At 36.2% G+C, this 27,903-nt stretch overlaps 5 protein-coding genes across 5 annotated transcripts; all 5 read left to right on the forward strand.

Moving 5' to 3' along the window:
- Positions 1 to 1,736: 1,736 nt before the first annotated feature.
- Positions 1,737 to 4,565, forward strand: LOC141706511 (protein DETOXIFICATION 14-like). The gene is made up of 8 exons (XM_074509243.1): positions 1,737 to 1,743; positions 1,832 to 2,124; positions 2,559 to 3,103; positions 3,361 to 3,447; positions 3,538 to 3,594; positions 3,688 to 3,926; positions 4,022 to 4,227; positions 4,360 to 4,565. Exons 1-8 carry the CDS (start codon positions 1,737 to 1,739, stop codon positions 4,429 to 4,431), a joined length of 1,506 nt encoding a protein of 501 aa, XP_074365344.1. The 3' UTR covers positions 4,432 to 4,565.
- A 640-nt stretch (positions 4,566 to 5,205) lies between these two features.
- Positions 5,206 to 6,766, forward strand: LOC141705295 (protein DETOXIFICATION 14-like). The gene is made up of 3 exons (XM_074508317.1): positions 5,206 to 5,667; positions 5,758 to 6,302; positions 6,554 to 6,766. The coding sequence occupies exons 1-3, from the start codon at positions 5,407 to 5,409 to the stop codon at positions 6,666 to 6,668; spliced, it is 921 nt and encodes a 306-aa protein (XP_074364418.1). The 5' UTR covers positions 5,206 to 5,406; the 3' UTR covers positions 6,669 to 6,766.
- Positions 6,750 to 7,698, forward strand: LOC141706512 (protein DETOXIFICATION 8-like). Its single transcript, XM_074509244.1, has 4 exons — positions 6,750 to 6,802; positions 6,897 to 7,135; positions 7,244 to 7,449; positions 7,594 to 7,698. The coding sequence occupies exons 1-4, from the start codon at positions 6,750 to 6,752 to the stop codon at positions 7,645 to 7,647; spliced, it is 552 nt and encodes a 183-aa protein (XP_074365345.1). The 3' UTR covers positions 7,648 to 7,698.
- A 774-nt stretch (positions 7,699 to 8,472) lies between these two features.
- On the forward strand, positions 8,473 to 13,138 carry LOC141706513 (protein DETOXIFICATION 14-like). The gene is made up of 13 exons (XM_074509245.1): positions 8,473 to 8,733; positions 8,830 to 8,954; positions 9,091 to 9,357; positions 9,587 to 9,643; positions 9,737 to 9,872; positions 9,986 to 10,124; positions 10,907 to 11,181; positions 11,267 to 11,811; positions 12,066 to 12,152; positions 12,256 to 12,312; positions 12,400 to 12,638; positions 12,730 to 12,935; positions 13,106 to 13,138. The coding sequence occupies exons 1-13, from the start codon at positions 8,473 to 8,475 to the stop codon at positions 13,136 to 13,138; spliced, it is 2,427 nt and encodes an 808-aa protein (XP_074365346.1).
- Positions 13,139 to 13,783: 645 nt separating this feature from the next.
- LOC141706514 (protein DETOXIFICATION 14-like) lies at positions 13,784 to 16,425 on the forward strand. The gene is made up of 7 exons (XM_074509246.1): positions 13,784 to 14,044; positions 14,122 to 14,666; positions 15,033 to 15,119; positions 15,205 to 15,261; positions 15,345 to 15,583; positions 15,693 to 15,898; positions 16,090 to 16,425. Exons 1-7 carry the CDS (start codon positions 13,784 to 13,786, stop codon positions 16,126 to 16,128), a joined length of 1,434 nt encoding a protein of 477 aa, XP_074365347.1. The 3' UTR covers positions 16,129 to 16,425.
- Positions 16,426 to 27,903: the final 11,478 nt, after the last annotated feature.

The raw sequence follows: 27,903 nt of genomic DNA on the forward strand, positions 1-27,903 counted from the left end.
ATTAAGGTCACATGAATGAAATTAATGGGGGAACGACTTACTAAAAGGCTACTAAGATTTGTTTTAGTAAAAACATGTGTAGGTTGTCGCATGTTATTTAATTTCTTGAATCACAAATTTTGTTATATGAGTACTATCCGTTGTCCCTGGTTTAAATTTAAACAATTTACATATTTTATTTGTGTTTTATGTTTTCTCTAATTTTGGAATATGACAGTATTTTTGATATAAAAAATCATGATTAAGTACTAACTCGGATTATAATATTGTAATCCATTAAAAAATGATTATGCACAAAATAGAAAATTAATCGTACACTCCTTCTGTCGCACAATACAAATTTATTTTGGAAATATAATACATACTAAGAAAAAACGATTTTTCTCTGCTCATGAGCATATAATAAACGCTGAAATTTATAAATTTAATTCATTTTTTATTGATTTTTTTATATAGCGGTGGATCCTTGCATTCACAACTCCATGAATTTAAATGACCTATAATTATAAGTTTCCGCGTATATTATATACCATGTGCACATAATAAAAAACCAAAAAATGATTAATTTGATAATGTCTTTGCGCTTATATCCTTAATAAATGTATAAATCAACCCTCATTAATTGTTATATAATTTTTAAGATGCATCCTAAATTAAAAGTGAATATATATTATGGGCCAACAAATTTGTCAAATACTCCGTCTGTCCCTCTCAATTCTTACATATGAGTCATGAGAGGGATGGTTCGACACGTATTTTAAAATTTTTACATAGTATAGTTTTATAAATTATTATTAAAAAAAATATTCTGACTAAAAATTTAATATTTAAATTTTTATTGACAATTTTTTTTTAAAAAATAAATTATAAAAATACACTTTATAAAATTTAAAATACGTGTAAAATGAAAATGTAAAGAAATGAGGAGACGGAATTATTTACGGTGAAAAGTTTAATTGTGTAGGTTTAGAATTAGAAGAGAAACTACAGTGTAGAGTCTGCTATGAAGTGAAGAGCCCAGGCCCACGTCGAGGCCCAGCCCATATTTAACTTTAAGTCCAATATTAATGGACCGTATTTTGGTTCATTTTTCAACCTATAGGCTATATCTATTTAATATTTATATCTAATATGATCATCGAATATATAAATGTTCGTTCAGATTTTATCTAGATTTGAATTTGATTTGATTTGACTCGAATTCGAATTCATATTTGATTTAGTTCGATTGGAATGGTAAAATTTGTCTCAATGTTCGTTCAAATTATAAAATAGGATTCAAATTCCCTCGATTTAAAAGAAAGCTAGTATATTTGTTATTAACGAACTCAAATTATATGTGAAGCAGCCCTGTATGTGAAGCAGAGGCCCACATTAGAATATAGATCACGTTGAGTCATTCAATATGGTATCATAGCTCAAGTTAACGAGAGAACTCGGTTAGACCTAAAAATGAATTTCGAGTGAGGAAAGTATTAAAATATAGATCCGATTAAACATACACTAATACCTTAAGATTTTAGACGACTGATTTCTTAACAGTCATCTAATCTGTTACCCTATATTCAGACCTTAAAATATAAAAGAGTGACATGCATTCTTTTAAGGCAACTAGCAGACATGCTCTTGTCGTAAACCATGTTTCAAACTTATAATTTAAGACGACCTTATAATTTAAACCTATACCAACCAAATTAAGCATTATAATCCAAGAATATCTCTTATAATTTATAACAATGCCCTGTCTTATCATTTGTACGCTTGTACATTTGCCGTCCTATACAAACAGGTCAATTTTTTCGACTTTTTTAAATTTTTGTTCGATATATAGTTTACTGGTTAGCTGCAGCAAGAGCAGCAGCAATGGAAGAAGCAGAGAGTGCTGCTGCAGAGCAGACGCCAGAGAATAATGAGGAACAAGTCGTTGCAAAATCGACATGGAGCGAGTTCGTGGCAGAGACTAAGCAGATCAGTTTGATTTTTTTGCCTATGGTGCTTGTTACAACCACGCAGTACTTGTTAAGATTTGTGTCCACTTTGATGGTTGGCCATGTTGGAAAGCTTTATCTCTCCGGTGCTGTCGTAGCTATGTCTTTTACAAATGTTACCGGCTTCAGTTTCCTTGTAAGTTTGATCTTGTGCACTTGTGCTCATCATTTTGTTTGTGTAAACTACATTCATGTTATTGTGTACAGGAAACTCGATAAATGAATATTGTTAGTAACCTTAAGATGTCATAGGAGGGGAAAAAATTATTCATTTATCGAGGTTCTACTGTATTGAGTTGTGGTTAGTATGTGTAAACTACATTCTTGTTTTTGTGTACTGGAAACTTGATAAATGAATTATATCATTAGGACTGAAATTTTTTTGTTTATCGAGGTTAAAAATACACCATTCTTATTATTAAGTAACCGGTCCATCTCTAGAACCCGTGTCAGCAAAAGTCCTCAACATGATCTTATAGTCTTCAATACCTATTATGCTGGAACGGAAAAAAATATGTTGTATGAGTTGCATGTTATGAATCAATTCATATTTAATCTGTCAAAAAACAGTTTGGAATGGCTAGTGCACTGGAAACTTTATGTGGTCAAGCGCATGGAGCAAAGCAGCACAAAAAGCTTTCGTTGTACACTTATGGGGCAATAATATCTCTACTTTTAATTTGCATACCAGTAGCTATTCTATGGATATTCATGGAAAAATTCCTAATCTTAATCCATCAAGACCATCTAATTTCACATGAAGCCGGAAAGTTTTCAATCCGGTTGATACCAGCATTGTTCCCCTATGCTATTCTTCAACCATTGATTCGCTACCTGCAGTCTCAGTATTTGATTCTTCCTTTGCTCGTAAGCTCAATTGCAACTCTGGCTTTTCATGTCCCTGTTTGTTGGGCATTTGTATTTAAGTTTAATATGGGAAGTGATGGAGCAGCATTGGCCATTGGTCTATCATATTGGTTCAATGCCATCTTTCTTGGCCTTTATGCCATGTATTCACCCAAATGTGCTGCTACTCGTGCTCCATTTTCTATGGAGGTTTTCAGTACAATAAAGGACTTCTTGCGGCTTGGTATCCCATCTGCTCTCATGGTTTGGTAATCGTAATTCTTATACTTGCACAAGCTTCAGACTTTATCATATCTGTTTTAATGGCATGCTACCTAGGATTTGCACAGAATGCCATAATTAGGCACTAATAATGTTGCTCACAAACAAGTTCTACAAATGAAACCGAATGTTAGTACTTTTACTTCATAAATCTACAGATTTCTATCACAATAGTTAGATCAATTGTTACTTCAATTCATGTAAGAATGAGCTCTTTAATTTTTGAATGAATGCTTCCCTGCAGTCTTGAATGGTGGGCATATGAGGTAGTTATATTTCTAGCCGGGATTATGAGAAATCCCCAACTGGAGACTTCAGTGCTCTCAATAAGGCAATGCTTCTTAATCCCTCTGATATGAATCATATTCTAAATATGCTGATATAATGTGCATTCGCTGTTAACCAATCTTATGCATAACAGTATTACAGTTGCTGTCCTCCATTATTTTGCTCCTTTCGCGCTTGGTGTTGCTGCAAGGTGCGTGGACAACTTTTTTCCTAATATGTCAGAACATCTTTATGCAATTATATCATATGTAGTTAATAAATAGAATATCTTCAACGTTTGTAGCATTCGTGTTTCAAATGAATTAGGGGCTGGAAATCCAAAGGCTGTTCGGATGACTGTCTGGGTAGTTATGGTTCTTGGAATCATTGAAGTGAGCATATCGACGGTGGTACTTTTCTCCATCCGCCATGTTCTAGGACGTGCATTTGTGACCGATGACCAGATAGTGGACTATGTAAGGAGGATGACTCCATTTATATGTCTTACCATGATCTTAGACAGCATTCAAGGAATACTTTCTGGTAATCAACTCCATTTTTGTTCCTTTTTTCATCTACTGTGTAGTCATGACATGTAAAATTGTTGGCATTTTCCTTTTTTAACCATGTTTTGGTAGGAGTTGCAAGAGGAACCGGATGGCAGCGTCTAGGGGCTTATGTGAATCTCGGATCATATTATCTGGTCGGTGTTCCAATGGCTCTACTGTTGGGTTTTCGGCTGCATTTGAAGGCCAAAGGTCTGTGGATTGGTTTAGTAGCAGGAGCTCTGGTGCAAAGTATTCTTCTTGCTATCATAACAAGTTTTACAAATTGGAAAAAAGAGGTCATTTTTTTAAACTGACTTGTTAAATAGTATATTTCCATTTTGTTTGGAAAGAACAGGAATGAAGTGCATTCAAAAGTTGTTTACGAAAGATATGCAGCTAATGAATTTATATTTATAATTGTGTTACAGGTAGAGGACACGAGGGTTAGGGTGCTCGAGATGAAAGATCCATCTGAGAACTTGGATAAAAGTTGCCATTAAAATTCAGTGCATGTGGAGAAGAAGACCATTTAGTGAATGATATAATAATGTTTTTCATCTTTAGTAGCTACTACATGTATACCACAACAAAAGGTTATCTGTATGCTTGTTTTATTGCAAGAGTGACTCAAAAGAGAGTGTTTGATTGCACATCATGACAGGGTCCTCTGGTTCCTGTGTTTTACAGAAAAATTCACTTAGATCAGACTGAATATCTGGCTGCATAAACTTTGAAAAAACCCGAAACTAATTGATGATGAAGGAGGACACTCTAACATTATAGGTGCAACTAAGCTAACCAAAGATTAGAACAAGGGAAAATGGAACACCATATCAGTTATCCGGCCTATAACAGTCTCAGTCTTACCCCTAATCAAAAGAATAAAGAGGTTGTTTCCGAAAAATGACCCCAGTCTAAGGGGGATTGAGTTAGGCCAAGCCAACTCCTTTAAGTAAAGAGTAGAACAATTTACTATAATCATTAGCTCAAATAGCCATATGTATAGAAATGGTACTACCAAAAACAGGATTTAAAAAAAAATACATCAAGTGGTATCTACTTAGTATTATAACAAAAGAATACATGTCTTAGTGCTCTAAAAGCCTAAAAGTGTCCAAGTGCTCTGAGAAGAAGAAGGCCCTCTGCTTACTATATTTTAGTGAAAAATCTACATGTAAAAGATTTAGACTTTAAAAAGAAAGCACTTGGGTATGGTTATAAAACTTACATGAGAACTGGACTGAATGTCTGGGAATTTTGAAAAATCACAAGAATAGATGATAGTTAGGACATTCTTACAATTTAGGTGCAGCTACGCTAAGCAAAGAGCCTGACAGTATACTCAAATCATTAGCATTAACCAGTGCAATATTTTTTATAATCGTACTATTTGAAACAGATTTATAAATAAGCGGTATCTAAAATAAAATTTGGAAGCAGTAGTTAGCTACTGGCCTACTGCAAAAGAGGAAGCTATGGCAGACCAAGAGGGTTGTGTAGCAGTGAAGACACCAGAAAACGAAGAGAAAGATATGGTTGCAAAATCAACATGGAACGAGTTTGTAGCAGAGACCAAAAGGATCACTTATATTTTCTTGCCAATGTTGGTTGTTACAACCTCACAATATTTGTTAAAATTTGTGTCCACTTTAATGGTTGGTCATGTTGGAAAACTTAATCTCTCTGGTGCCGTCGTCTCCATGTCTTTTACAAATGTTACCGGCTTCAGTGTTCAGGTAAGTTCACTTGCAAAAGACAAGCGAATTTCTTCTTTGCTTAGGTTAGGTTGCATATCAGAACTAATTGGATATTTATCTTAAATACAGTATGGAATGGCCAGTGCACTAGAAACATTATGTGGTCAAGCGTATGGCGCAAAGCAGTACAAAAAACTTTCCACCTATACTTATGGAGCCATAATATTTCTACTATCACTTTGCATACCAGTAGCTATTTTATGGATTTATATGGAAAAACTGCTGATCCTAATACGCCAAGACCCTCTAATTTCACAAGAAGCTGGAAGGTTTTCAATCTGGTTAATACCAGCATTATTCTCCTGTGCTGTTCTTCAACCTTTGGTTTGCTACTTGCAGTCTCAGTATTTAGTTCTTCCTTTGCTTGCAAGCTCAGTTGCAACTCTGGCTTTTCATGCTCCCGTTTGTTGGGCTTTAGTATTTAAGTTTAAAATGGGAAGTAATGGAGCAGCCCTTGCTATTGGTCTATCGTATTGTTTCAATGCCATTTTTCTTGGCCTTTATGTCATGTATTCACCTAAATGTGCTGCTACTCGTGCTCCAATTTCTATGGAGGTTTTTAGTACAAACAAGGACTTCTTGCGGCTTGGTATCCCATCCGCTCTCATGGTTTGGTAATTGTTATTCTTATACTTACAGGATTTTTAGAAGTTTGCATTTCTATTTCAGTACTGTTCTTCCTAAAATCTGCAAAAAAATGTCATAAGCACTGAAGTCATAAAAAATATCTGTCCTAAAATATAACCAAGAGTTTGTACTAGTCTGTCACTAATTTAGTAATTTTTATCACATTGGTTAGATAAATTGTTGCTTCAATCCCTGCAAGAACGCGCTCTTTAATATTTCAACGAATGCTTTCCTGCAGTCTTGAATGGTGGGCATATGAGGTAGTCATATTTCTGGCCGGGATTATAAAGAATCCCCAACTGGAGACTTCAGTGCTCTCAATAAGGCAATGCTTCTCAATTCCTTTGACATAACTCATATTAAATATGTTGATATTATCCATTAGAAAAAAAAGTACTTGCTTCTGTTAATCAAGTTTTATCAATAACAGTATTATGGTTGCTGCCCTGCATTATTTTGTTCCTTACACTCTTGGTGTTGCTGCAAGGTGTGTGGAAAACTTTATTAACAGTATGTCAAAACAACTGTGTGCAACTATGTTATTTGCACTTATTGAATACAATATCTTCAACATTTTGTAGCATTCGTGTTGCAAATGAATTGGGGGCTGGAAATCCAAAGGCCACTCGGATGACTGTCTGCGTAGCTATGGTTCTTGGAGTTATGGAGGCGAGCATCACGACAGTTGTACTTTTCTCAAATCGCCATATTCTAGGACGTGCATTTGTTAGCGATAACCAAATAGTAGACTATGTAGGAAGGATGACTCCATTAATATGTATGACCATGATCTTGGACAGCATTCAAGGAATACTTTCTGGTAATCGACTTAATAATGTTTTTTTCTTTTGTTATACCTGATCTGTAGCCATTACACGTTAAAAGTACTGACATCTTCCGTTTTTAAGCATGTTATTTGTATTGGTAGGAGTGGCAAGAGGAACAGGGTGGCAGCGTCTTGGGGCTTATGTAAATCTCGGATCATATTATCTAGTCGGTATTCCAATGGCTCTACTATGGGGATTTCTGGTGCCTTTGAAGGTCAAGGGTCTTTGGATCGGTTTGGTAACAGGAACTCTGGTGCAAAGTATTTTGCTTGCTATCATAACAAGTTTTACAAATTGGAAAAAAGAGGTCATCTTTTTAACTGACTTGTTAAGAGTATTATTTCCATTTTGTTGTGAAAGAACTGGAAGGAAGTGCATTGAAATCTATGGATTCCACAAAATTTGTTTCACGAAAGCTATTCAGCTAATAAATTTATAGTTTGTCTTACAGGTAGAGGACACGAGGGTTAGGGTGCTCGAAATGAATGTTCCAGCTGAAAACTGAGATAAAAGTTGCTATATGCTTGTTTTCAAGAGTGGCTCAAGATTGTTTGATTGCACTTAAAGAGAAGATCCTCTGCTTCCTTTGTTTTACAGTAAAATTTGCATGCCAAAGCTTTAGACTTAAACAAGAACACTTGTATATTGTCATAAAACTTATATCAGAACTAAATGTCCTGCTCCATGAATGTTGCAAAAACACAAAATTAACTGATGTTGAAGAAGTACCATCTTACATTATGGAACATCGATATCAGTAATCCCGCTAGTGGGCTCAGCCTTATCCCTAATCAGAAAGGATATGCTTGTTTTGTCATCTTCACTAATGTGTAACATAACAGAAGATTTATTTATATGCCTGTTATGATTGCAACAGTGAAACAAAAAAGTGTCAAATATCATAAGAGCATAAGAGCATGTCTTAATTCAGTAAAAAGAGAAAATGTCTTAGTGCTCTAAAAGCATAAAAGCATGTCTGAGTGCTCTGAGAAGAAGAGGGTGCTCTGCTTACTGTATTTTAATGAAAAGTCTATCAATAAAAGATTTAGACTTTATAATAAAAACACTTGCATATGGTCATAAAACTTACATTAGAACTGGACTGAATATCTGGCAATAAATTTTTTGAAAAATCACAAGAAAAATTGATAATTAGATCATTCTTACATTTTAGGTGCAGCTGCTCTAAGGAGCGTGAGAGTATAATAAATTCATTAGTATTGAATAGTGCTACATTTATGAAATCTTACTATTTCAAACAGATTTGAAAATAAGAGGTATCTAAAAGAAATATTGGTGGTAATAGTTAGCCATTGCAGAAGAGGAAGCTATGGCAGACAAAGAGGGTTGTGTAGCAGTGGAGACACCAGAAAAAAGAAGAGGAACAAATGGTTGCAAAATCAACATGGAACGAGTTTGTTGCAGAGACCAAAAAGATCACTTATATTTTTTACCAATGTTGCTTGTTTCAACCTCACAGTATTTGGTAAGATTTGTTTCCACTTTAATGGTTGGTCATGTTGGAAAGCTTTATCTCTCTGGTGCCGTTGTCTCCATGTCTTTTACAAATGTTACCGGCTTTAGTGTTCTGGTAAGTTTACTTGTAAAAGACGAGCAAGATTTCTTCTTTGCATAAGTTGCCTGTCATAAGTAACTGGATATTGATGGATATTTCTTTTACAAACAGTTTGGAATGGCCAGTGCACTGGAAACGTTATGTGGTCAAGCGTATGGCGCAAAGCAGCACAAAAAACTTTCCAATTACACTTATGGCGCCATAATATTTCTACTTTGCATACCAGTAGCCGGAAGGTTACTGGTATGCAAAGTTCTGATTCTACTACACCAAGACCCTCTAATTTCACAAGAAGCCGGAAGGTTTACAATCTGGTCTATACCAGCATTATTTTCCTGTGCTATATTTCAACTGTTGGTTTGCTACTTGCAGTCTCAGTACTTCAGTTCTACCTTTTCTTGCAATCTCAGTCGCAACTCTGGCTTTTCATGCCCCTGTTTGTTGGGCTTTAGTATTTAAGTTTAAAATGGGAGCAGCCCTTGCTATTGGTCTATCATATTGGTTCAATGCCATTTTTCTTGGCCTTTATGCCATGTATTCACCGAAATGTGCTGCTACTCGTACTCCATTTTCTATGGAGGTTTTTAGTACAATCAAGGACTTCTTGCGGCTTGGTATCCCATCTGCTCTCATGGTCTGGTAATTGTAACTCTTGTACTTAAACGTGTTTTAGAATTTTCAATTTTGCATTTCAATTTTAGTAACATGCTTATAAAAATCTACAAAAAAATGTAGACTTCAGTGCTCTCAATAAGGCAGTGCTTCTTAATTCCTCATATATAATTCACATTCTAAATATGTTGATATTGATCAACAATCCATTTGAAGAAAAAAACTTACTTTTGTTAATCAAATATATCAATAACAGTATTGCGGTTGCTAGCCTACATTATTTTTCTCCTTTAACTTTTGGAAATGCTGCAAGGTGTGTAAAAAACTTTGTACAGGACATGTCAAAACAACTGTGTGCAACTATATCAATTGTACTTGCTGAATAAAATATCTTCAACGTTTGTAGCATTCGTGTTTCAAATGAATTAGGGGCTGGAAATTCCAAGGCTATTCAGATGACTGTCTGGGCAGCTATAGTTCTTGGAGTTATTGAGGTGAGCATTGCGACGGTTGTTGTGAGCGATAACCAAATAGTGGACTATGTAAGAAGGATGACACCATTAATATGTATGACCATGATCTTGGACAGTATTCAAGGAATACTTTCTGGTAATTGACTTGATAATTTCTTTCTTTTGTTTCACCTGATCTGTAGCCATTACACGTAAAAAGTATTGTTATTCGTATTGGTAGGAGTGGCAAGAGGAACGGGGTTGCAGCACGTTGGGACTTATGTGAATCTCAGATCATTTTATCTAGTCGGCATCCCAGTGGCTCTACTATTGGGCTTCCTGGTGCATTTGAAGGCTAAGGGTCTTTGGGTTGGTTTGTCAACAGGAGCTCTGGTGCAAACTGTTTTGCTTGCAATTATAACAAGTTTTACGGATTGGAAAAAAGAGGTCATGTTCATAATTGACTTACTAACATTCTATATTCCTAATTTTGTTTTCAATGAACAAAAAAAAGCATTTGAATGTATGAATTCCACAAAATTCTCGCACAGTCAACAGTCATATACTGGTTTCCAGAATGTGAAACATGAATCAACGTGAGCATTTTAGCTAATAATTTTGTAGTTCTTATTACTGGTAGAGGACACGAGAGTTAGGGTGCTCGAAGTGAAAGTTCCAGCTGAGACGTGATAAATATGTCGCCATTTTATTCATTTGAAGTGAAGAAGAGGACCAGGAATGATGATAATATGTGCCAATTTTTACTCTGCTCTTCAGTGTTTTACTGGAAATTTTACATGTAAAAGATTTAGACTGGGAAATTTTTATATTTGAACTGAATATCTTGGCTGCATAAATTTTGAAAACACAGAATAATAAGAGATTCTTGCATTATTGCATTCTTGTTTTGAAAGGTAAAACATTCAAACTAGTATATAAAAAACAATATCCGCATTTAAACTAATTATATCTATTGACTTTATTAGACTGGGTGGATAATGTTAGATTCTAAGAGATTTCATATAAATCTTTCGGCATCTCAATGTGATAAAAAGACCCAAACCCCGTGTTTTAGGCTTGTTTTTGTTTCTCGCTTTGGTTAGAAATATAGATTTGTGTTACAGCAGAAGAGAAAGCCATGGCAGAGGAAGAGGGTGGTATGACAGTGAACACACTAGAAATCGAAGAGAAACAAATGGTTGCAAGATCAACATGGAAGGAATTGGTAGCAGAGACCAAAAAGATCGGTTTAATTTTCTTACCAATGTTGCTTGTTTCAACTTCCCAGTATTTGTTAACATCTGTGTCCACTATGATGGTTGGCCATGTTGGGAAACTTTATCTCTCTGGTGCCGTCGTCTCAGTGTCTTTTACAAATGTTACTGGCTTCAGTGTTCTGGTATGTTTACTTTGAAAAGACAAATGAGATTTCATTTTTTCCCACAAATGTAATTCTAATTGGATATTGATTTTTTCTAAAACAGTATGGAATGGCCAGTGCACTGGAAACATTATGTGGTCAGGCTTATGGCGCAAAGCAGCACAAAAAACTTTCCTCCTACATGTATGGGGCAATGGTATCTCTACTTTTAATTTGCATACCAATAGCTATATTATGGATCTTCATGGAAAAACTTCTGATCCTAATCCATCAAGATCCCCTAATTGCACATGAGGCCGGAAAGTTTTCAATCCGGACAATACCAGCATTATTCCCCTATGCTATTCTTCAACCTTTGGTTCGATACTTGCAGTCTCAGTATTTGGTTTTTCCTTTGCTTGCAAGCGCAGTTGCAACTCTGGCATTTCATATCCCAGTTTGTTGGGCATTTGTGTTTAAGTTTCGTATGGGAAGTGATGGAGCAGCACTAGCTATTGGTGTATCATATTGGTTCAATGCCATCTTTCTTGGCCTTTATGCCATGTATTCACCAAAATGTGCTGATACTCGTGCTCGTATTACTATGGAGGCTTTTAGAACAATCAAGGACTTTGTCAGGATTGGCATCCCATCTGCTCTCATGGTTTGGTAATTATGATTCTCATACTTTTATAAAATTCAGCATTTTGCATTTTTGTTTTAGTATCATGCTCCTCAAATTAGCATGGAATGTCATTTCTAAAATCGACTTAATTTGATCAATACAATACAACTGTCCTATAAATGCATGTTAAAGTTTTCACCTTTACCACTCAGATTTTAATTTATTTTGCTTTTTTTGTTTCGCGAGTTGTTCTTCTTCATAGATTCAGTGCTCTGATACTTAAAATGTTGCATTACAGTCTTGAATGGTGGGCGTGTGAGATAATTATATTTCTGGCTGGGGTAATGAAAAATCCCCAACTGGAGACTTCAGTGCTTTCTATAAGGTAATACTCAGTTCTTCTGTAATATTTTTGAAATGATAATTTTATACATTTCAACAGAACAGCTTGTCACTTTTGTGTGAATTAAATCCTATTTCTTAAACAGTATAACAATCGCTGTCCTGCATAGTTTTGCTCCCTACTCTCTTTCAGTTGCTGCAAGGTGTGTAAGACATTCTGTACACAATTTGTAAAAAACAAATGTAGGCAATTATATTATATGTACTTAAGGTATCTTCAATATTTGTAGCGTTCGGGTTTCAAATGAATTAGGGGCCGGAAATGAAAAAGCTGTTCGGAGAACTGTCTGGGTAGTTTTAGTTCTTGGTATTATAGAGGTGAGCATTGCAGTTGCAGTGCTTTTCTCCCTGCGCTATGATTTGGGACGTGCATTTGTGAGCGATAACCAAATAGTGGACTATTTGAGGAGAATGACTCCGTTTATATGTCTCAAAATGTTCTTAGACAGCATTCAAGCAATACTTTCTGGTAATCAACTCACTCGATTTTTCTCTTTTAGTCAAAATGTGTAGTTCTTCCCAGAAAAAAAAATTGTCGTCTCATTCTTATTTACTGGTAGGAGTTGCAAGAGGAACCGGATGGCAGGGTCGTGGGGCTTATGTGAATCTCGGGGCATATTATCTAGTCGGAATACCAGTGGCTCTGCTGTTGGGATTTTTGGTGCATTTGAGGACCAAGGGTCTTTGGATTGGTTTACTAGCAGGAGCTACCGTGCAGGGTGTTCTGCTTGCTATTATTACAAGTTCAACAAATTGGAAAAAAGAGGTTATGTTTTAAACTGACTTTTTAACATATCATATTTCATTTTATTTTACGCGCATTTGAATTTATGACACAGCAAAATCCTTAAAAGAAAATTGCAGGTCTCAGAAATGGTATGCAAAATGTGAAACAAACATATACTTTAGCTAACTAATTCATAGTTTCTGTTGCAGGTACAAAACACGAGGGAAAGGGTGGTTGAATGAAAGTTTCGGCTGAGAAGTGAGAAATAGTTTTGCCATTAGGCTCCCTGCACGACAGCAGGTGGAGGAGATGACCAGTGAGGCTCCCTGCACGATAGCAAGCGGAGGAGATGACCCGTTACAGAGTGATATTGTCATGTTTATGTAATTTTAGCTGCTACATGATTTTATTAGCTGGATTTCAAAATACGAGGTATTCAATTTGAATTTTAAATATTCTGTTAAAGATTTTATGAAAAAAATATCTTCATTAGTGTATTCAACAAGGATTTTATGAAATCATTTAAAATCTGATGGTATTCAATCAAGATTAAAAAAGTTTCGGAAACTCAGTCCAGATCTGAGAACTAGCGGTATTCAATATGAATTATAAACAAAAACACTTATGGGCTACATTAATTTTGGAAAATCACAAGAATAAAGATAATTTTTAAGGGACCATCTTACAGCTAATAGTACTAATTAATTAGTTTGGCATTGTCTGCAAATATGGTTGCTCATAATTTGGAACTCTCTTGCTGCTGATGTTTAGTAACGCTTTTGTTGATGTCAAAAAACAAATAATTAGTTTGGCATTTTCTCGCTTTGGTTAGGAATACAGTAATACACTTACACAATTACTAGGTCGCTAAGCATACAGAGGAAGCTATGGCAGACGAAAAGGGTGGTGTGGCAGTGAAGACACTAGATAACGAAGACAAACAAATGGTTGCAGAATCGACATGGATCGAGTTTGCAGCAGAGACCAAAAGGATTTGTTCCATTTTCTTACCGATGTTGCTTGTTTCAACTTCACAGTATTTGATAAGATTCGTGTCCACTTTGATGGTTGGCCATGTTGGAAAGCTTTATCTCTCTGGTGCCGTTGTCTCCATGTCTTTCACAAATGTTACTGGCTTCAGTGTTCTGGTAAGTTTTGTTCGAAAAGACAAACAAGATTTTGCTGAATGTCTTAAGTAACTGAATATTGATTCTGTTAAAAACAGTATGGAATGGCCAGTGCACTGGAAACATTGTGTGGTCAAGCGTATGGCGCGAAGCAGCACAAAAAACTTTCCAAATACACTTATGGCGCCATTATATCTCTGCTTTTACTTTGCATACCAGTAGCTATCTCATGGACTTTTATGGAAAAACTTCTGATCCTACTCCACCAAGATCCCCTAATTTCACACCAAGCAGGAAAGTTTTCGATCTGGTCAATACCAGCATTATTTCCTTACGCTATTCTTCAACTATTAATTCGCTACTTGCAGTCTCAGTATCTGATTCTTCCTTTGCTCGTAAGCTCAGTTGCAACTCTGGCATTTCATGTCCCAGTTTGCTGGGCTCTGGTTTTTAAGTTTCATATGGGAAGTAATGGAGCAGCACTTGCTATTGGTCTATCATATTGGTTCAATGTCGTCATTCTTGGACTTTATGCCATGTATTCACCGAATTGTGCTGAGACTCGTGCTCCTTTTTCTATGGAGGTCTTTAGTACAATCAAGGAGTTTTTCCAGATTGGTATCCCATCTGCTCTCATGATTTGGTAATTATACTTCCTATTTCCTTATATTTTTGTCGATATTAGTATTTTGCGTCACTATTTTAGTATCATTTTGTCGATATTAGTATTTTGCGTCACTATTTTAGTATCATGCTTCCTAAGGAATGTCATAATTTCGCAACTTTGTTGCTGCACAAAATGTCATAATTGGGAAATATTGTCGTTACCTACGTGGCTACGCCACGTAAGGAGAGGTCTAAAGTTGTCAAGCTACCAGTTCTCCTAAAACCGATTTTAAAAGGAGTGCCTAATTTGTTCACATATCTTCTTCAGTCAATTTTCTCAAAAATTACTACTGAAGTATTAACTATTGCTCTAATGTTTTTCAACAAAAATGTTTTCTTGCAGCCTCGAATGGTGGGCCTGTGAGATAGTCATACTTCTGGCTGGGGTAATGAAAAATCCCCAACTGGAGACTTCAGTGCTCTCAATTAGGTAATGCTTCTTTCCTTTGTGTTGTTGGTATTTTAGGACAAGCCAATTGAACAACTGCTCACTTCTTTTCTTATTTACTTAACAGTATCACTGTCGCTGTCCTGCATAGTTTTGCCTCAAACTCTCTTTCAGCTGCTGCCAGGTGTGTCAGGCTTTCTTTCAGAATTTATGAAACAAATGAATGCAATTTGTAGTATGGACTCAATGTATCTCCAATATTTGTAGTATTCGGGTTTCAAATGAGCTAGGGGCTGGAAATGCAAAGGTTGTTAGGAGGACTGTCTGGGCAGTTTTGGTTCTTGGATTTATAGAGGTTGGCATTTCAGCGACAGTAGTTTTCTCCCTGCGATATGTTTTGGGACTTGCATTTGTAAGCGATAATGAAATAGTGGACTATGTTAGAAGAATGACTCCATTGATATGTCTGACAATGATCTTAGACAACATTCATGGGATACTTTCTGGTAATCAACTTACTGGTTTAATTTTATTCTTTTTTTACAAAAATGTATGCGCTTTCCTAAAATGACAGTCTCCTCTTTCCTTCTTTAATCATGCCTTATGTATTTGTAGGAGTCGCAAGAGGAACCGGGTGGCAGCGTTCTGGGGCTTATATTAATCTCGGGTCATACTATCTAGTCGGAATTCCAGTGGCTATAGTATTGGGGTTTCAGGTGCATTTGAGGTCCAAGGGTCTTTGGACCGGTTTGGTAACAGGAGGTCTAGTGCAAAGTATTCTGCTTGCTATTATAACAAGTTTATCAGATTGGAAAAAAGAGGTTCTGTTTCCTAAACTGACTTTACTTAGAATTTATATTTTATTTAAAGAACGTAGTAAAAGCACTTGTGATTAGGTAGAGCGACAAATCATTGGGAAAGTGTAGGGTAAAAAGGGCTCTGCAAAATGTAAAACATACATATAGATTGAAAATTAGCATTTCATCTGACGAATCTGTAGCTTCTCTTACAGGTAGAAGACACCAGGGTAAGGGTGCTTGAAATGAAGTAAAAGAAGGTTTGTCATTAGGCTCTTTGCACGCCTGCAGCTGAAGGCAATGTCCAGTTACCGACTGAGAATAAAATGTTTATGTAATCTTCGTTGTTACATGATTACTGTGAACATGTAGAAGGCTGTAAGAAGACTACCAGAGATGTTATGTTTGTTTAGAAAGTCAGACACAAATGGATAATTGGCATTCTGCAGCATCTTTTAGTTTTCTTTTTTCAAAAATTAAGGTCTTGAGAATTATAATATGTGATGCCTCTGAAAGGCCAATCAGAGCATAGTTTACTGATTTACAATGAATTGATCAAGCTATTTGTTGAATAACATTAGTAACCATTATTCATCTTCAACCTCAAGATAACAAACCTTCTAATGGTGACGATTTTGTTACGATAGACTTGGTAGTAGGATAGCCATCTGATAATCAATTTTATTATACTGAAGAATTTTTAGGTAAGAGAACAAACAAGAAAACAGGAACACTTGTATTTGTTTAGAACTGAATATCTGGGGCTACATAAAACTGGAAAAATCACAAAACGAATTTATAATTACAAGAACAGGTTTACATTTATGTGCAGCTAAGCTAATCAGCGAATAGAACAATTTGCTGCAGTTATTAATGTCGTACACGGATTCAAGTGATACTCAAGCGTCTACTTGTTACACGGATTCAAGTGATACTCAAGCGTCTACTTGTTACACGGATTCAAACCCAGAAGTCTGAAGATACACTTTCAAAGAAAAATAAGATTAATTCTGCACTTCCAACATTCTTTCTCAACGATTACATCTGAGCCATCAACAACAAAAACAACTTTTTTTCTTGTCATCTTTAGCCGGACCAACACTGATTAAATCTGCACTCCCCAAATTCTTTCGCAACGATTTAGCAAATTGGTCTGTATCAATTTCATCTCCAATCACCTCCAATTTATCCTTGTTTTCTCCTGTTACTGCTACTGATTCCACCCCTACATGCATACACAACATCAATCATCAAATCAAACGGAACATATGTACACTCAAGTGTTAAGGCCTTCCTCTAATACCTTAAGGTTTTAGTGCGATTGATTACTTAACATCGTGTTACCATGCCACTTACTAGATCCGCACCTAGACCCGGGCAGAAAGAGTATTTTCGAGAAAGCACCCAGGTTTCTTACCAAGAAAAGCAGCTGCAATCTTCAGGGCCTTGGCCTTAAACTTCTTGGGGTCTGACATGTCCACCCTGAACACCACCTTTTGCTGCAAAATCAAAAAAACAAACATATTTTGGATAAGATAACTGCGTATATATGTAGTATACAAAAACTTTGTTACATTGTTACTAGCTACAAGAAAAACTGAAGGTAAGATCTGAAGTGAACACAAACATGCACCAAATTTATAGGAGAAGCCCTACAAAGGGTTGTCAGTGAGGGTGAGATGTAGAGATGATCTCAGCGGTGCAACTTTTTATTACACCAGAACCAAGCCTTACATGCGATTTGATCAAATTTTCAAATCGTAACTGTGTAATACAAAAACTGCATAAACCATATCACAAAAATCCGGTACGATATGGTGCAGTTCGAATGTTATTTAAAAGGATTATTAATCCTATTCGATATAAGAAAAAAATGAATTTTCATTTTTCCCGATTAATCATCCGATAAAAAATGATCACTGCGAGTAAATTAATATTTCATGCTTACTACATCAAATAATAAAAACTGCAGGCATCATTTGATTTTCATAAGCATATTATGTGGAAAAATTGTATCTATAAGCAACCACAAAAAATTACTCCAGTAAACCTATTCATCTCCTCAGCTGTGGTCAATGCATATATTTCTTAATGTCAGTAGGTATACATGTTGATATTCACAATCAACCTACACATGCGGTTTGATGAAATTTTCAAACCGCAGTCGGTAATACCAAAAACTCATAAACCATATCACAAAAATACGGTATAATGTGATGCGGTTCAAATATTATATATGAGAACGGATTTATCCCATTGGAGATAAGATAAAAATTAATTTTCATTTTTCCCGATTAATCATCCGATAAAAAATGACCACTGCGAGTAAATTATTATTTCATGCTTACTACGTTAGATTATAAAACTGCAGCCGTCATTGTAATATTCACTTACAATAAGCATATTATGCGGAAAAAATGTCTCTATATGCATCCACAAAAAATTAGCAATACGGTAAACATATTCATCTCCTCATCTAGGTGAATGCATATTTTTTTTGCAGGCGTTATTTAATATTCGCTTACAATAAGCATATTATGTGAAAAAAATGTCCCTGTACGCTCCGCAAAAAATTAGAAACATTTTCGTCTCCTGGGTCAATGCATATATATTTTTTAAAGCAAGGGTCAATGCATATTTCTTAATGTTAGTAGGTATACATGTTGATATTTACGATGCACATCTCTTAACATTATTATGATAGTAGATGAGTATATATATGTTGTAAATCTCACTAACAAATATAGCAATATAGAAGCAAGTATATAAAGAATTTAGCAAGTTTAGGCCAAGACCACAGTTAACAAAACAAAACATGCAGGTAAACAAAATCAGTAACTGAAATAACGAAGAGAGAAAGAAAGATGTACCCGGAACCATAGCTTTTAACAGTGACTGAAATAAAGGTTCACAGATACAAAATGCCAAGAAAAATGATCACAGCTGAGTCGCCAGGCCTTGCTCGAAGTCCTGGCTGCTCTTGAAGAGAATATTGCCCCTACCTGCTGCGTTTAGGATGCGCACAATATCTCCACCAGGATAAAACAGCTCGGAGTTTATGTTAACAGCAGCAACAAAAGCTCCACTTCGACCAGCACCTCAGTCGCCGGAAAATATCAGCACTTCAGGACTTTTGGGAGAGAAATGCAGAGAGGTTGAAGAGAAGAGAAGAGAATGTAGTGTGTATAATATATTCACTTTAACCTCTATTTATAGGAGAGGAAAAAATGAAACTGTCCACACACTTAATGTCTGAATTAAACTGCTTCATTAATAAAAAATCAAAACTGATCAGATTTTGAATTTAAATTACTTGTAACAGCTTTTCACATTAACACCTCAGAACTTAAGTTAATTTCTGATCTGATATAAGTTCTGATATCAGAACTTAAGTTAAGTTCTGAGATATCATATCAGAACTTAAGTTCTGATTTTATTCATCAGTTACAGATCAGATTATATTATTTGTCCAGGTTCAAGGTATTTAGACTAAGCCCAACAATTTATAATAATCCAATCATTGATAAATAAATTCGAATTAAAATTAATTCTCAAATAAATAAAATCCTCGCCCAGGTCGCCTCGCGTACGCGAGATGCCGAGACATTCGCCCAAATCGCCCTTCGACCCGGTCCGGTCCGTGGCGTGGCGGGGCGGGGCGCGCGGGTGTGTGCGCGTGAAGCACACAACAACACAATGGACCATCACACACCTTAGTAGTTGTATACTACTCATGTGGGTAATACCATATAAAGCACACAACCTCCTTTATTTATTTCAATGTGGGACAAACATTCTCAAATTTTTCCAAGCTTTTCCAAGCTACTTTCAACTCTCATTTCATATGGATTTCATTAAGAAAATTCTTAAAACCATACATGAAAATTTAAGTTCAAATATTATTGAACAATTTTCAATCATTAGATTTTAGGATTAACATCAAGAACATAATTAAATTAAGCTCTAAAATCCTAATTTTCTAATAATCCCCCACAAATCCATACAGAAATGCGATCAATTTCCCATCATGACTTGTTTTTCAGAGTCGGTACCCTTCCGGGTTTGAACCCTCCTAATTCCTCTACTTCAATGGCTATCGGACTCGGATGGAATGTTTCACCTTGAATCTTAATCCGTTTAGTATAATCATATTCCATAGACGACGACAAGTCAAAGGTTATGGTGCCAATCTACGGCTTTGAGACATTAATGGTCATGTCTCGATCCTGTTCATCGAATGCTTCAAGGATTAACCCTATCCTCTAATTGCGACCACACAATTACATTTGCTTAGCTGGGCATCTCCAGAGATATACTGCCTCTATCTCGTCAAATGACTTGATCCCATTCAGAGTTTTAACACTCTTGCTTTTCTGGCAGTGTCAGTACCTTCTAGGTTTACAGGGGATAGACTCAGATACTATAGTATTAACTATATAGCAAAGGTACTACCAATTCATCCTTACAGCTTGTTATTACCCATTGAATACACTTCGAGGGATCTCCTCTCATGTGTATTGGGTTCCCACTGTTGATGAATTATGATAGGTTGACAGTCCCATCCCCAACCTTGACTTAAGGACCACTACAGGTTCCAGTCCTTTAGTAAGAGGATCAGCTATATTATTCTGAGTTCCTATGAACTCTATAGCTATGATCCTATCAGTCACTAAACCCCTTATAGACTTGAGTCTAACTTGGATGTGTCTCTTAGTTTTAGCATTATGCTTTTTACTGCTAATCTTGTCGATAGTTGTTCGACTATCACAGTGAATAGCAATAGCAGGAAGCGGTCTGCTTACTACAGGTATTGCAGACATAAGTCCGTGTAACCATTCAGCCTCCGTCCCTGTGGCATCAAGTGCACACAACTCAGCCTCAAAAGTAGACCGAGTAACTATAGTCTGTCTGCTTGACTTCTAGGATATTGCTCCACCAGCCAAGGTGAACACGTATCCAGTCACTCCATTGGAACCAGACTTCTTAGCTATCCAACTTGCATCACTGTACCCTTCAAGCACACCAGGAAATCTCCTGTAGTGTAAACTAAGGTACATTGTGCCTTTTAGATATCTAAGTACTCTATCAAGAGCATCCCAATGAGTTCTGTTTGGACAGCTTGTATATCTAGCCAATTTAGACACAGAATATGAAATATCTGGTCTAGTACAGTTAGCAAGATACTGCAAGCTCCCAATAATCTGAGAATACCTTAACTGAGACACAGGCACTCCTGAAGTATTCTTGACAAGGGCAACTTTCGAATCATAGGGTGTACTAGCGATTCTACACTGTGAATAACCATATTTCTCAAGTATAGATTTCTCTATATAATGAGATTGAGTCAAGGTTATTCCTTCAGTGGAATGAATCAGTTTGATTCCAAGAATCACACTTGCCTCACCATATCCTTCATTTCAAAATGCCTTTTCAAGAACTCTTTAGTCTCGTTAATAATCTCAATATTGGTTCCAAACAGTAAAATGTCATCCACATATAGGCACAAAATAACACACTCATTACCTTTAACTTTAGTGTAGACACACTTATCACTTTCATTAATCTTATAACTGAAAGGCAATACAGTTTCATCAAACTTTTTATGCCAATCTCTGGGAGCTTGTTTCAAGCCATGGATGGATTTGATCAACTTACATACTTTCCTTTCATTGCCTGATGCAACAAATCCTTCAGGCTGATCCATATAAATCTCTTCTTCAAGTTCACCATGAAAAAAAGTTGTCTTTACATCCATCTGATGGACGATAAGACCATGGACTGAAGCCAATGCTATAAGTTATAAGCATTCGGATTGTTACCATTCTTGCAACCGGAGAGTATGTATCAAAGTAATCAATTCCTTCATTTTGCTTAAAACCCTTAGCTACCAGTCTAGCTTTGTACTTTTCTATTGAGCCGTCAGGGTTCAACTTCCTTTTAAAGACCCATTTGCACCCAATAGTAGAACACCCAGGAGGGAGATCAACCAACTCCCATGTTCCATTAGAAATAATAGAGTCAATTTCACTCTTGACAGCGCCCTTCCAGTGCCTTGACTCAGAAGAATCCATAGCTTGCCGGAAAGTTAAAGGTTCGTCCTCGATATTGTAAGTGATGAAATCACCTCCAAAATCCTTGACTACCTTTGCACGCTTACTTCTCCTTGGTTCCTCTAGTTCCTTAGGACTAGAGCTACTACTAGGTTCCGCCCCCACATTTGTCATCTTTTCCACATGATCAGGAATAGAACTTGATGTGTGAGTAGGATCTTCATCAAAAATCATTTCAGGTATTCCAGTTTTCATAGGGTAAACATCCTCAAAGAATGTCGCATCTCGAAATTCAACTATCGTATTTACCACTATACCATCTACGTCAGATTTTAACACTAAAAATCTCATAGCTGTAGTGGTTTCAAGATAGCCCAGAAAGATACATTCAACAGTCTTTGGACCTAGTTTCTTTCTCTTATGTTCAGAAACAAGCACCTTAGCAAGGCACCCCCACACACGAAGATACTTAAGACTAGTCATCCTGCCTTTCCATAACTCCAAGGGTGTTTTATCCATGTGTTTCAGAGGGACTCTATTCAAAATATGGAAAGCCGTATTTAGAGCCTCTCCCCACATGTATTTAGGCAACCCAGAGTTAATAAGCATACTATTAATCATATCTTTAAATGTCCTGTTCTTTCGCTCAGCAACCCCATTAGACTCAGGTGTGTATGGTGGAGTAACTTTATGAATTATACCATTGTTAGCACAAAATTCATTAAAAGCATTACTCGTATACTCACCACCTCTATCAGATCTCAATCTTTTAAGTAGCTTACTAGTTTGTTTTTCTACTTCAGTTTTATATATAATGAATTTACTAAGTGCTTCATCCTTATGTCTAAGTAAATAAACATAACAGTATCTACTACTATCATCTATAAAAGTAATGAAGTATCTAAACTGGTCCTTGGTCAACACACCACCAAATTCACAAATATCAGTGTGTACTAAATCTAACAAGTCTGAATCCCTAACAACGTTATGAAAAGGTTTCCTTATCTGTTTAGCAGACACACATACTTGACATTTAGAATTCTTTTCTATGGTATATTTTGGAATCAACTCTAAGTTCATCATGTTCTTAAGAGCACCAAAGTTTAAATGACCTAGTCTAGCATGCCATATATTTGAGGATTCAATACAGTTAACAGTAGGAATAACATTATTATTCAAATTTCCCAAAACGGGATCCGCATTAATAACAAATAAACCATTTGACAAGTAACCCTTGCCAAAGAATGTACCAGTGTGAATAAGAACTACTTTATTACACTTGAACGAAATTTCAAAACCACTAGAAACTAAACAGCTTCCACTTATTATATTTCTACGCATGTTGGGAACATGATGCACTCTCATCAGAGATAGAATACATCCTGAAGGGAACTTCAGATCCACGTTTCCAACTCCATATACTTGAGCAACACTAGCATTCCCCATCTTCACAGTCAGGCTATGACTCTGTTGATAAGATACAAATAAACTAATATCAGCACAAATATGTACATTAGCTCCAGTATCTATCAACCATTCATTTGACAGATAGGTAGAAAATATCACAAGTTTGTAGGATACATACCGGTCAACGTCGGTTTCAGAAGCCGTAGCCTCACCAACAACCATGTTCACTACAGGCCCACTTGCGGTTCCAAGCACAACATTTGCTTGCGCTACCTCGGTTTTCTTCGCTTTCTTCGTAGGGCGGTCCTTACTCCAGTGCCCAACCTGCCCACAAGACCAGCATGGTTTGTTTGCCTTGGGTTTCTTGGCCTTGTCCTTGTCACTCTTAGGTTTATTACTATTAGCTTTCTTAGCAAAAGTCTTCCTCTTTTGTCCTACAGTTGTTATGTTTACCTTTGAGGTACCGTGTTCAGTTGGCATCACATGTCCCTGTTTGGACTTGTGTTGTTCTTGCACCGAGATGTCCAGCATAAGGTTGGTCCAGGTGATCTCTCCTTTCTGTCTTTTCAGGGAGAGAGAGAACTCTTCCCAAGACTTCGGGAGTTTTTCAATCACACTCATCACCTTGAACTTCTCCGGGAGATTCATTCCAGACTCCTTCAAAGCATGCACTATTATCTCGAACTCATGCACCTGCTCAGTCATGGACTTATTGTCCACCAGCTTGAACTCGAGGAACCTTGCTACAGAATACTTTTCTAGACCTTGTGAGTCAGTATTATGTGTCTGGTCCAGCTTCTCCCATAAGAGTTTTGCGGAGTAGGCATCAGAAGAATAGACATCAAACAAAGTGTTTGTTAGTGCCGCCAGAATTGCTGCCCTAGCCACTCCATCCTTCTCAGCCCACTTCGCAAAAGCCTTAACTGTGTCAGCCTTCTCTTGATCCACTACTGGTTTCTCATATTCCACAACCGGCCACAGACCCTTTATAGTCAACCACAACTTCATCCTTTTCTGCCAGCGAGAAAAGCCAATGCCACCGTTGAATTTCTCCGGTAAACCGGTTAGTTCAACAGCCTGTGGGAAACTATAGGTGGTCCAATCAATGGCCCCAACAGTTGCACCCGAACTGCTACCACCACCAACGATAACCTCACTTTCGTTAACCATTATGCTAAATTCTATATAACTAATATTCTCTTCAAGAATGTTGTAAATCTCACTAACAAATATAGCAACATAGAAGCAAGTGTATAAAGAATTTAGCAAGTTTAGGCCAAGACCACAGTTAACAAAACAAAACATGCAGGTAAACAAAATCAGTAACTGAAATAACGAAGAGAGAAAGAAAGATGTACCTGGAACCATAGCTTTTAACAGTGACTGAAATAAAGGTTCACAGATACAAAATGTCAAGAAAAATGATCACAGCTGAGTCACCAGGCCTTGCTCGAAGTCCTGGCTGCTCTTGAAGAGAATATTGCCCCTACCTGCTGCGTTTGGGATGCGCACAATATCTCCACCAGGATAAAACAGCTCGGAGTTTATGTTAACAGCAGCAACAAAAGCTCCACTTCGACCAGCACCTCAGTCGCCGGAAAATATCAGCACTTCAGGACTTTTGGGAGAGAAATGCAGAGAGGTTGAAGAGAAGAGAAGAGAATGTAGTGTGTATAATACATTCACTTTAACCTCTATTTATAGGAGAGGAAAAAATGAAACTGTCCACACACTTAATGTCTGAATTAAACTGCTTCATTAATAAAAAATCAAAACTGATCAGATTTTGAATTTAAATTACTTGTAACAGCTTTTCACATTAACACCCATTAAAACCCACATTATTATCAGAACTTAAGTTAATTTCTGAGCTGATAATAATCCAATCACTGATAAATAAATTCGAATTAAAATTAATTCTCAAATAAATAAAATCCTCGCCCAGGTCGCCTCGCGTACGCGAGACGCCGAGACATTCGCCCAAATCACCCTTCGATCCGGTCCGGTGCGTGGCGGGGCGCGCGTGCGTGTGTGCGCGCGCGCGTGAAGCACACAACAACACAATGGACCATCACACACCTTAGTAGTTGTATACTACTCATGTGGGTAATACCATATAAAGCACACAACCTCCTTTATTTATTTTAATGTGGGACAAACATTCTCAAATTTTTCCAAGCTTTTCCAAGCTACTTTCAACTCTCATTTCATATGGATTTCATTAAGAAAATTCTTAAAACCATACATGAAAATTTAAGTTCAAATATCATTGAACAATTTTTAATCATTAGATTTTAGGATTAACATCAAGAACATAATTAAATTAAGCTCTAAAATCCTAATTTTCTAACAATATATTCATCTCTGCACATCAGACACCCCATGCTTTTCACGTGCTTATTAATATACGCTACAAGTGCACTCCAGATTGCGACTATAGTGACGAGTTGATTATCATCTATTTGCAAAAAAAATATAATTTTTTTAATTTTTTTGCAAAAATAAGCATACTTAATGCAACCAGATACAATCTCAAATAAAACAAAAACCGAAAAAAGGTTGCATATTAGATTATTTTTTATTACAAACCCTTTTTTTACTAATATTTTCTTACGATATTAAAATTGCAAAAAACTTAAAATATACGTAGTATTTTTTATCATCTCTGATTTTTATCCATATTTTCTTAGAACCAATGATAATGATGTAATTTGCATACTTTAGAAAAAGGAATTGGTTGTAAAGTATGTAGTTCATTTATCAATTTTCTTTTCAAATTAAGAAGATATGAAGTAAAGTTTTAAAGTGAAAGTTTGGGCCTTTGGGGTACTAAATTAATAGACTGACTAATGCCCTGGATTCCAAAGGTATACAGGTTTTTTTTTCCTAATCGATTACATACGCACAAGTCGAACTCCTAAACTTCAGCAACAAGTTGTTGTCACTAATAAGTAATAAGCGGCTTTTCTGGTTAACATATACTCCCTCCGTTCCTTTCAATTGTTTACATTTTTTAGAAAGTGTTTAACACGCATTTTAAGGGGCATATAAAGTATAGTTCTGTAATTTTTTTTTATAATTTTATTTTTCTGAATAAAAATTAAAATATTCAACTTTTATTCAGAAAAAGAAAATTGTAAAAATAAATTACATAACTATACTTTTTATGCACCTTAAAATACGTGTCGGACACTTCCCCAGAAATGTAAATAATTGAAAGGGACTGAGGGAGTATTTATTAATTTTTTCCAAATTTGTAAAATAACCTTGGTTCAATATCTTATACACATGGTGTTCATTTGCCTAAACATTGAAGCTATAATTACCAAAAAAAATACATATTAAAGCTATGACTGTAATTAGTAGTTCACAGTCTGCAGATTTTTTTCGGTTTTGCTCAGAAAACAGAGTTCTGGTTGATTAGCAATGCAAAACATGATGTGAGTCTTGCAAATGTATATGCAGTAACTTATCTTATGATTAATTCAATTGACCAGTTAATGATTGAATTTTTTAACTCGTTCTCAACATCTTTTTTGAATGAATGAGTTTGCGTTAATATAATTTACATATTCATTTTGCACGATATTGTTTCTGGGCTCATCCGCCGTAAACTGTATCCAATGAAGGTACCAAATGTATTGAACCAATAGAATACTCCCCATAGTCCTGATAAGTTTAGTCAAATAAGAGTCCTAGTCTTTAGCATTATTGGCTAGTGGACGATAGTTGATTTAGTAAAAGTTTGTTTCCTTTATTCTAGTTGTAGTGGTAGTTTCCTTATTTTTAGATATAGGTGATTGTAGTTTTCTCTTTAAATATGTTGCATTTTCAGAAGGAATAAATAAGTTATTTGCTTTGAGTTCATATTGTAGTTTACATTTGGTATCAGAGCGAGTGGCTTGAGAGATCTGAAAAATATTACTAAACACTTGAGGGAGTACAAGAGATGAGTTCAGAAGCAAACTTTGCAGTAGCCTCCATTCCGAAGTTTGATGGTGACTACGATCATTGGAGCATGGTCATGAAGAATAACCTTCGTTATAAGGAGTATTGGGTTGTTGTTGAAAAGGGTTATACTGAGCCAGCTAGTAGGGATGGATTGACACCAGCGGAAATAACGAGCTTAGAGGAGATGAAGCTGAAGGATTTGAAGGCTAAGAATTACTTGTTTCAGTCACTTGACAAGTCAATTCTGAAGACAATCACTCAGAAGGAGACATCTAAACAGCTCTGGGATTCTATGAAGGTGAAGTGTCAAGGAAATGCTCGAGTAAAGAGAGCTCAACTCAATCGTTTACGCCGGGATTTTGAGGTCTTAGCAATGAAGCAAGGTGAAGCAATCACTGATTACTTTGGTAAAGTAATGACGGTTGCAAATGACATGAGGAATTATGGAGAAGATGTGGATGATGTCAAGATCGTTGAGAAGATTTTGAGAACTCTTACTGATAAGTGGAACTATATTGTTTGTTCCATTGAGGAAGCCAAGGACATAGATCAGCTGTCTGTGAATGTCTTACAGAGTTCTCTGCTCGTTCATGAGCAAAAGTTTAAAACGGGTGGAGAAGA

Source organism: Apium graveolens, chromosome 2 (genome assembly GCF_009905375.1).
Source record: "Apium graveolens cultivar Ventura chromosome 2, ASM990537v1, whole genome shotgun sequence".
Classification (NCBI taxonomy): Eukaryota; Viridiplantae; Streptophyta; class Magnoliopsida; order Apiales; family Apiaceae; genus Apium; species Apium graveolens.